The 10,354-nt window shown below is 44.4% G+C and overlaps 1 protein-coding gene across 2 annotated transcripts; it reads right to left on the bottom strand.

Moving 5' to 3' along the window:
• TXN (thioredoxin) lies at positions 1–8,689 on the bottom strand. Of its 2 annotated transcripts, none has more exons than XM_067315798.1 (5): positions 8,481–8,689; positions 3,439–3,543; positions 2,667–2,726; positions 1,769–1,834; positions 1–216 (listed from the first exon to the last, which is right to left on the bottom strand). In XM_067315798.1, exons 1-5 carry the CDS (start codon positions 8,502–8,504, stop codon positions 154–156), a joined length of 318 nt encoding a protein of 105 aa, XP_067171899.1. In that variant the 5' UTR covers positions 8,505–8,689; the 3' UTR covers positions 1–153. The 2 variants fall into 2 exon arrangements, with proteins under 2 accessions (XP_067171899.1, XP_013816567.1); XM_013961113.2 differs by lacking the exon at positions 8,481–8,689 and adding an exon at positions 5,997–6,089.
• Between the last annotated feature and the right edge of the window lie 1,665 nt (positions 8,690–10,354).

A 10,354-nucleotide genomic window follows, 5' to 3' on the forward strand; every position in this document is an offset into this window, starting at 1 on the left:
TGAAGAATTTACACTTTATTGTACTCATTTACACAGACCAAAAGGACAGTTTCCATGACTTATTCTAGATCACTTGGTTAGATTTTCAGTAGAAAAGTTACAGGTTATAATTTAGCTGAAGCAGTCATGATCCCTGGTCTCCACAGTTGGAGATTAGACTAGACATTTAATGGTCTCTTCCAGCTTCTCTTTATTGGCCCCAGAGAACTCCTGCACCTGTAAAGAGAGTTTGATTTTTACAAAGTGCAGCATACAATGTTTCATAACATCTACTTGCATAGCATCCAGAAGCATATATATCTGTTCAACTTTGCTTCACTAATCAGTTTCTTCAGCCCTAGGTAGGTAGTAAGCTCATGTTTAAGAGCCATTCATCTCCCACTCAACTCAAAGATCAGGACAAGAATCTATATTAAAATCACTTCCAGACCACCATGGTTGGAGCCTTCTACATGCATGAAAAGGGGGGAACCCCCCTCCCCCCACAAAACAATTTATCTTGAGCCAACCATGTAACAGACTCAAAAATGAAAGGACCTCTGGAGGTCACCTCACAGCAGAAGTAACTCAAAGTTACCTCAGCTTGCTCAGGACCCTTTCCAATCATGTTTTGAAATGATGACTGCCTCTGAATGACCTGTCACAGCTTGGCATCTGCTTTTAAAGTTTTATGTCCTTGTTGCAACTTACACAGCAAGAAAACAAAGGCAACAGTTGTGACTCCAAAAACAAAATGTGGCTGTCTTCTACTACCTACAAGGGCACAAGGTACAGAGAAGACTGCACTACAGGCCATGAAATCCATTGCTTGATATTCATGTGTCCAGAGGTTGCTCAAAATTAGGTGCTACACAACAAGGTCAAGAATATCAGTTTTATACCTTGTCTCACCTCAATTACAGTTCTGATTGCATTATCTCTGCTAGAAACAGAACTTTATTCCAAGAACATTATCATAGGTACATTACCACCCATTGTTTGGCCCCATACCGATTTGAACTACAGCTCATGCAACATTTGACATACACTATTAAGGAAGCAATTCTATTGCCTTCAGCCATAATATGCACACCCAGGCAAGTTGGTTTTACTTCGGAAAAGCCTATGTAAAGGTTAACACATTCAGTTGGCTGGCAAATTAAAAGCCTCTGACAATTTTAGTTCAGCTAGCCTTTACTCCAGGTAGACACTCAGTCCGAGTGCTGTGTACAAGCAGCCCACTACACTGTCAGAGTATACCTCTGGGTAGAGCAGACACAGAAGGTGTATTCAGACCTTTGAGACAGACAGGACCTGCACTCCAGATTGCAGTGTCTACTTATTTGGGTAGGACTCCACAGACATATGTAGTTAAATCCCTGCTTGAACAGGAACTACATCCAGAGGACAAATTGTAACCAAGGCTGGTAAAACCAGAGTGCTAAGCAGGCAACAGCAGGCTTGACCCAGATGTCTAACCCCAGTAATATATCATGAAGCTCTGCCTATAAGACCGAACTGTAACACTAACTCATTTCACTAGCTCTGACTAATGGAGTTTGTTTTGACAGTCAACTTACTGATCCATGCTACATTTCCTGCAGTATTAAAATGAACATGACTGCTCTTAGGAGTGCCCTAATACCAGTTGTGCCCCAGATACACTGCCAAGAGAAAGCAGGCCATGTGGTCTAAACCCCTCCAATCTTCCCCTTCAAGCGTTTAATCTCATGCGTGCTCCAGAAGAATGATTTCCGTGCCCCCTCCCCACCCAAAAAGCAGAGCCTACCTTCTTTCCATTCTTGTAGAACTGGAATGTGGGCATGCACTTGACATCACAGTGTGCAGCAACGTCCTAGAAGAGATAGAAGACAATATTCAGTTGAGAAGTCTTGAAAAATGCTGTTAAATTTATAACCCACTAGTTTCCTTTCAATTAGGGGATAGCAAGACAAAGCCATTATTGCTATTAAACAAACAGAAGAGCACCTCTGGTTGTTCACCCCTATAACAGAAAGCAGTGCAATACTGTATCTCCCTGGAGCAAGTCTGCAAGATCATCCCTTCAGCATCTAACTCATACAATAACTGAAATACATGTTTATTAGATCTGTACTCTAAGTGATTGGAACAGCACAGACCTCTGTATCAAAACAGAACGCTATCTGTAAGTCTTGAGTCCTACAGCAACTCTTATTCTTCAACCTGATTTGTTCAAGTACCTACCAGCTGCTAAAACTGCTATATAACAGCCATTTTGTTCCACTTAAATCAAGACACAAAAGGGAAAAACAGGGACAAGTGCAGTAGAGAGACCAGTCTGAAATCATTAGACAGTTTTCTAATCCAGTAGTTCTAGGGAAGACTGCATCAAGACAACTTAAGACCTTAGAGACCAACACTTCTTCCTGGAGTTCAAAGCAGCAATAATCCCAGGTTACCTAACGCATGCCACAGGGATCAGTATGAAGGTACCACAGGGCAGTTTCTTCCCCAGTCTGTTTGGGTGTCCACTAAATATTCATTCTTTTTTCCAGTAAAGGTGACAAGTCCCTATCTCTTTCTTAAAGGACAAATGGTCTCTAGTGATTTTTAGTCTCTGCAAGGGCAGATTTTATGAATTTTCTCATTGTCACTTGCATGGATCTTAATAACTGCCCTCCCTAGGTATAGCCCCAGGACCATACCTGAGCATCGTCCACATCAATTTCGATGAATACCACGTCAGCAAACTTATCACACAAACTCTAGAATGAAAAAAAGACAAACTGTGTAGTTGCAGTGCTCCAGGAAAGCTTTCTTTAAAAGACATTCATAGAAAGTGTAAGGCTTGCTCATCCCCATGGTGAGGCTTGCCTTGTTACCTTGAAGTAGCTATTTTACTGATCACAACAGCATTTTAATCTTCTGCTTCAATGCCTGGAAGAGTCTGTTGAAACTCAAGCCTTAGGCAAAGCTTGTCACATGTTAAATGTGCTCCCCACTGAGAGAAAAGACTCAAATATCCCAGTACACAGGTGAAAGATGTTTAGTTCTACTGTATTCTTCAGTGGAACACAGATGCTACAGCCCAAATCCCATCCTTTTCCAGGAGATAACATTGTTACTGAATGACAACCACTCTATGCACAAGGATAACCATTGTTTTAACACTCTTGTATCCCAAGTTCTTGATGCAGTACAACTTTTCACTCAGCCTCTGAAGGCCTGTGATGCAGAGTAAGCATTAGGACAGCAGAAGTTAAAGAAAATTTGAGCTCCCACTTGAATCAAAACTTTCACTCAGCCTATTTTACTTGGTTGTGAAGTAGATACTTCAGTGATTTCTCTTTCAGAAAATTCAGTCACAATCATATATGGCAAAAAGAAGTCTCCATATTGTTGTCAAGTAGCACAAAAACATTTTGGACATACTTTAATACAGTTGCCTGACAAAACAGATTTATATAGGCTACTTACGTGGAAAAAGGGTTTGATCATTTTGCAGGGTCCACACCATGTGGCAGAGAAATCAACGACTACAAGCTTCTCACCAGCAGATTTCAGTTCTGCCTCAAATTCTGACTATAGATAAAAAAAGAATTGAACACATTAAGGATTTGTTTTTCCTCCTTTCCAAAAGGATTTAGATTAATCCTATGGCTAGCTTACTCTAAGCCTTACAAACCAACCATTCTGGTAGCTCTTTAAACACCCCACTTACATGATGGTATAAATCTCAGCGAAGTGCTTCACTGCAAATTGCCTTCATCATTATTAGCAGTCAGTGAGTGTCTTCTGGCTGATTATTTAATTAGGAAAGACTATGATGTTCAAGCACTCCACCTCACTGAACAGCACCAATATGAGATGAAGTTAGAAGTTCATCAAGCCTTTGATCCCAAATCCTGCTGCTCTGCGTTACTCTGAATTTGATCATTATGCTTAACATTGTTTTCTCACTGTCTTAACTGGAAAAGAGTCATTTTCTTTAAGGACAAGCTTTTCTCTACAGAATTTGAAAGGGATAGAAACCTTTGAAAGGGACAGAAACCTTTGCACAATATTCCAGCTTGATGCTTCTTCCAGACAATAGATAGTATAAAAGCATGTTTTATGTGGTATACTCTAAAATGTTTTCTAAAGCAACAGCCTCTTAGGACAGGTATTTTACTTATTCTGCCAAGTGAATTTGAGTGCAACTTCAGTAGACAAAGCAATGCTACACATATAGCATATAGAACAGGTAAGTATTCTGTCTATACACATCCATCACCAGATTTAGAGCTTCAAGTTAGTTTATGCTGTTAGTCATACAAGTCATATCTGGACACCATTCTGATTTAGAGCTCCTTACACGTCTCATTAGTCATGGATTTTCAGTCAAAAAGCAGAACAAAAACACTAAAAACAATAAGCATTTGTATGCTAGCAGAATGCAAATAAGTATCTCAGGCAGCAGCAGAAAATGCTAATCAGCTACTTCCTCACAATTCCTTTTCCAAAGTACAAGCTACTCGAATATTGCTTAACTTAGTTTTCTCATGGCAGTGTAGGCTCCAGGACAGCTGTTAATTTAAACTCCATTTCAGATTACACACAGGCAAGATAGATGCTTTCTTCTCCTCAACTTTAGACTGGAGCACTAGAGTTCTCTATCAATAATACTTTGCTGAAAGCTACAAAGTTACTGCCACACCTAAACAGTAGTAAATTTTACAGTACAGGAGTTAACCAATGGCAGCTTCTGTAATTGGCCAAAGTAGCTCAGCACTAGAGTTTGGTAAGCTATTCTCCCCTTGAAGTATGCTATACAGGCAAGGAGCCAACAGTGCATACAGTCAACTTGTTCACAAGTATGTTTAATAAATGAACAAAGGGTCCTCAGTCAGCACCAGTATTCTTATGGATAAAGTTATGTGACAGCTTTTGTCGCTTGCTGTAACTGCAAATACAACCTGCATTACACTTTTCCTGTGGATAAGACTTTCTTCCCCTCCCAATGTAACTATCTTCAGAAGTGCAATCTCCATATGCTAATTAAGTTCTTCCAACATTGGATCTTGGATATTCAGAGTTTACTTTGCTATAAAATCAGTAGCTAACACTCCATATCACCTACTCTCAAGTCTACCAGACCAGGGAATGGCAAGTCTTCCCTTCAGTCTCTCCACATCCCTCCCACTCATACTGACATACTATGCATTCCTGCATCCCTGTCTGAGAAGTTCCCCATTCTTGCCAATAAAATTCAGTATGCCAGTACACAGGAATCCATGCCGTTCCCTGAAACTCCTTCAAGTTTCTCAGTCAAGCCTGACTTCAACACACCATTGAATCCTACAGCTTGATTTCCAGTGCAGCCTCTCATACCTCTGCATTCTAACATTATCAGCTCTTTGCTAGTGCTGCTTCCTGCACCTATCAATTAGACAGTCCTCTTACCCTAAAATCTTCAAGCTGCACAACTACATTATCCTGCAAGAGGAAGTCCAGCCCTGTTGGTGCTGTGGCCACCTATCACAGGTTGCTACCGCACAGAATAAGGGAAGAGTGGGAGGACACAATAACTACAAGTTATCACAAACCACACACCACTGGAAACCAGATCCCTGGCTGCTGCCTCCATTGATTTCTGTCAGGTGTTACCCTATGAGTCATCTCCAGTATCAGCTAGAATTGCTGGAGTGAGACTGAAGAGATGCCAGGTCCAAAGGCTTAGACTTGCTAGTTAGAGATATCAAACTTCAGCACTTCTCCAAGTGCTTAATATTTCTGGAAAAGGGAAGACAGAATCAGCAGAAATATAAGCTACCTGGCCTTTCTGGTTTACCACAAAAGACAACTGTAGAAGCAAGTGTGTGAAGAGGCAAGTTTCCATACAGAAAACAAATCTCTGATAATAGTAAACTACACTCCACAAACCCACTTAGTCATGCAGCTAGAGGAACTCACATAGCTTTATTACCATTTTCTTCAAGTAGCATTTTATCAGGGGAAGCCTCTGGATAGTACTTTTTGAACATTTAATTACAAACCTCATTGAGCACATGTAGACTCTCATTTTGCATGTTCTGTCCTCCAGCATAATAACAGATCCTGCATTCAGCAAATGCATGGGTAGCAGACCTCAATTTCTAAGGGCCAAGTAAGAGAAAACCAATGACAAAAGGCTCTAGTGTAGGGGCAGATCCCCAGCACCAGGTAATACCTCGAAGTGGAAGCTACTGACCAAGGACAATGGTGCAAGGAGTCCATTGCTCTACAGTAATAAACATCCAGGACAGCTTTAATCAACCACCTTGCTTGCAAACATGATTTCCAGCATATATCAAGCTGCCCTTGAACTTGGATTAACTCTGTCAATCATAAGCTGAGTGCTAACCTGGTTAATACATCATTTTTAGTTTAACAATAGGGAGCTAGCAAAAACAGACTAAAGGTTCAACTGATTGAAATGACAGCAGAGACTACTTCTAAAACTATCATTTACATCTGAAGCTGCAGGTTTGCAGGATCTCCTTTGCCTCAAATAGGGGGGAGGTAGTCAGTGTGAAGAGAAGAACTCCAGCTTTTTTTTGGACTCCTGCAACACCAGCTTTTTAGTATTTTGTATATCACTAACTTCAGCTATCAAAGGCATATGATGTTCCATAACCCAATCACGTTAAAATTTATGTGAGGCATTAAACTCAAGACCACAGGCTTAGAAAGAAATCTGCACAAGTACTGCTCCTCCTGCCCACTAGTGGAAATGCGAGATGGCCTAGAAGTAGTACTAAATGAAACCAGCCATCCTTCAGAAGCTAGTCAGTTTCTGAAAAAGTCTGGTAGGAAACAGGCCACATTTAGTTAGCCATCATGTTCACATTCCTTTAAAGAAATCAGCTCATAGAAGCTTTGGCATTAAGTAAAAGATAACAGTTTTTTCCTTTTCGTATCTGAGCAGAATACAAACCTTTAAACAGCTTTACTGAACAACAGAATTAACCCAGTTTCAATGCACATGAACATGGAAGACTTGTTTATGTTAAGTACTACTTTTTGTTTGCATGTCTATTCAGAGAATCCACACATTCTCACCAAATGAGCAATAAAACTAGACAAGGTAAGATGTTAACTACTGGGGATCCTTAGGTACATATAGTACTCTACTCAGTACTCATAGAAGGGAGGATAGTGGAAGCCTACTCCAGCTCTTTAAGCTAGGCCAGGCTGCACTCTTCTTCCAGAGCCAGGTTTATTCACTCCTCATTAAAAAATTCCATTCATTATTAAAACCTCAATCCTTACTCAAGGACTTAACCCCTTTTGCCCATCTGTAAACAGGGCATGGGGGGCAGGGAGCAAACCAAGAGAAGTATTTCAGGTTGAACGCACATCATCCCACCTCCAGGACCTGCGAGGTAAGGCATTTAGTTCATCTTAACTTTAGTGAGCATTCTGTCCTCATAGGCATTCAAGCTTTGGCTATGAGAATTAGTATGCTCTGGGTCAGATGTTGATACCTCAGAGGACCACAAATGAAAAGGATGGCAGACTTCCTATATACAGGAAAGTGTCTTGAGAAGAGCACAGCTTTAGAAGACACCCAAACTTGGATGCCATACCACACCACCTAGAGGCCTTCACAATCAGACGAAACTGAAGTTTCAACCAATTTCAAGTTCAAAAACGCAAGATTTTTTTCCTAAAATGAGCTCACTAAGTTTGCAAGGAAGGTATTTTGAATATGGTTTCATTGTATTTAGATGTTTCTAAGTTACAGCTAACAAATAACCATTAGGCATGTCAGCTGCTGTACACAAGACCACATACTATTTCATCACCAGCAGAGTATTCTCCATGTGTTAGTGCAGGCTTTACTACAATTCTGTATCACAAAACCACAGTTTGTATTCACAGAACCATCCAAACCATGAGGTGCCAGGTTAGCGTACAGAACAAGTCAGACAGCACTAAAACAAGGGAAAATACATTTTATGCCAGCAACTCCTGTTATTTCACTACAGGAATAGGCTTTTAATAATTCAAGTCAAGAAAACAGGATTGCAGTTTTCCATGAATTCCCGTCTAGTCATACAGCAGGTCTTCATGCCAGTCTCTTCAGGAAGCCACCTGGTCTCCTACCTGCTGGCAGGGTGTCAGACAAGCCGAGACGTCTACACGAGGGCACCACAGTGCAGGAGCCCCGTTTTCAGCTCGTTAAGAAACGAAGCATGACATTTCCTGAAGGCTTCCACGGGGAAGAGAGCAACAACGTACCGCCGCGTGAAGGCACAGCGTTCCCCCCCGACACTCACTCGCACTCTGACCGAGCATCTGAAGCCAGCAGAGCCACCGGGCAGCCCAGCGGCGGGGCGGCGCGGCGACTCGCCTCCTCCCGGCACCCCAAGGGGCTCCTCCAGCCCCCCAGCACCACGCGCGCCTCCCCCACGGCTCTGCCCGGGCTGAGCCCCGGCCCGAGAAGGGACAGCGGCTCGCTCCCCGCTCCCCGCCGCGCCCCCGCCTAACGGGCTCACCAGGCTGCCCACGGTCTTCACCATGGCGACGGCCGGGGCGGCGGCGGGCAGGGGGGGCGACGACGGTTAAACGGAGAGAAGGGCGCCGAGGGCCTGGGCCTCGTCCCCGCGCACGCGCGTCCGCTCCGGTCCGCTCCGGCACCACGGCACGCTCCGGCCCAGCTAGTCCCCTCAGGCCGCCAAAGCGCTCTCTCACCGCCGCCCCAGCCCCGCGCTTATATACCCGCCGGCGCGGCGCGCGGCAGCGCGCAGGCGCGGCAGCCGCCTCCCCCCCCCCCTTCCCCTGACCGCGGCAGGAAGCCCCGCCCAGGGCTCGGCTCGGGTTCCCCGGGCGGGGTGACGTCACGGGGCGCGCGCAGGCCCGCCGCGCGGCGTGGCGTGGCGTGGCGCGGCGCGGCGCGGCGCGGCCGGCCGTTGGGGGTGGGGCGCTGCTGGCCGTTGGTGCGCGCGCGGCCGGGGGGAGGGGGGTCGGGCGCGGTGGCAGGGCGGCGGTGAGGCGCCCGTCCCTGTGGCCTGAGTCACGGCGGAGTACGTGCGGAGGGCGGGCCTCGCATCGCGCCTCGGCCCTGCTTAAGGAAAAAAAACCACCCACAACCTAAAACCCCTGTGACTTCGGAAAAAGTGCTGTGTAACGATGAGCAGGAAGTATTTCGGAGGCGCCGTCCCTACCCAGACCCGTAGGGTTTCCCTCCGCCTCCTCCCCTCATTCTGTACTGTGGCACTGTAATTTGCATTATTGGAATTGGAGGGGCTGGGGTGGCCCATTATGTAGAGGGGGCTGTGATTTTTGAAAAGTTAAAAGGCAGGCAAGGATCAGATTGGGAAAATCAATCGTTAAAGTTGTCTTTTTTTTTTTTATGTTAGGCTGACACCAAAAGGACAAGCAGAGGAGCATTGCTTTGTTTCGTGTTCCAGCCTTTCCATAGTAGAGAACTGTTCACTTATATAAGCTGTGCTTACCCCACTGTAAATACTAAAATCGGGACTAGTGACACACCAGGCATCTTTAGTAGTGCCCTTTTTGGAAGGGGTCTGCCAGGTCCAGAAATAGCCCACACAGAAATAAAACCTTTCAGCTTTAAAACCAAGTGGACTCTGTGATGAAAACTTCTTCTATTTGCGTTTATTTCACACTCAGTGTCTGTCTTGTGCTTCAGAAGGATCTTCCCTTCGCTCTACTACATGCTGGAGGCTAGAGATCTCACTTAGGAGCTGAGGAGCTGATACCCTTTGCATTTTCTTCCCTTGTCAAGAGGACAAGCGTTTCTCTTCTAAGCTCTGATGATAGTCCTTCAGTATTTTTAAAATAGATTGCTTTTCTATGGAAAAAGTGACCCTGCCCAGTACCAGGACACAAGTGGCCAAAATGGGGGTGAAACTACTCTCCTCTCCTTGTGCCAGGCTGGTAAGTTTTCATTTCTGAGCATGAAATCGCTGAATCCAGCTCTCCCTACGCAGAACACAGGAAAAGCGATGTTCAAGGGATGGTTTGCACTGACAGAGTCACATTCCTCGCAGGCGTGAGTGCTTGCGTGAGCGCATCGTGCGTGTGGTGTTACTGCAGCCTTTAGCGCTGGAGTTAGCAGTCTGTGAACAACTTGCTCAGGGATGCAACTGAGCAGAAGAAGGGAATACTTATAAGGAGTTCCTGCGTAAAAAGATGCTTCTTCATCCAAGGGGGAAAAAAAAAAAGTTGGCTTGGATCCAGCCTCCCATCCCAGTAATGTTTATCTTGGTGCGCTGCTTTGCTTTGTGGACATTGAAAAGCTGACAACACTCCTCACTGCCTTAAAGTTTGCCATATGGGATTTATGCTGGGAGGCTCTTAAGGTGGAAATTTATATTGGGAATAATATCTTTTTTTATGTTGGAAG

The sequence above is a fragment of the Apteryx mantelli genome, chromosome Z (genome assembly GCF_036417845.1).
Source record: "Apteryx mantelli isolate bAptMan1 chromosome Z, bAptMan1.hap1, whole genome shotgun sequence".
Lineage (NCBI taxonomy): Eukaryota > Metazoa > Chordata > Aves > Apterygiformes > Apterygidae > Apteryx > Apteryx mantelli.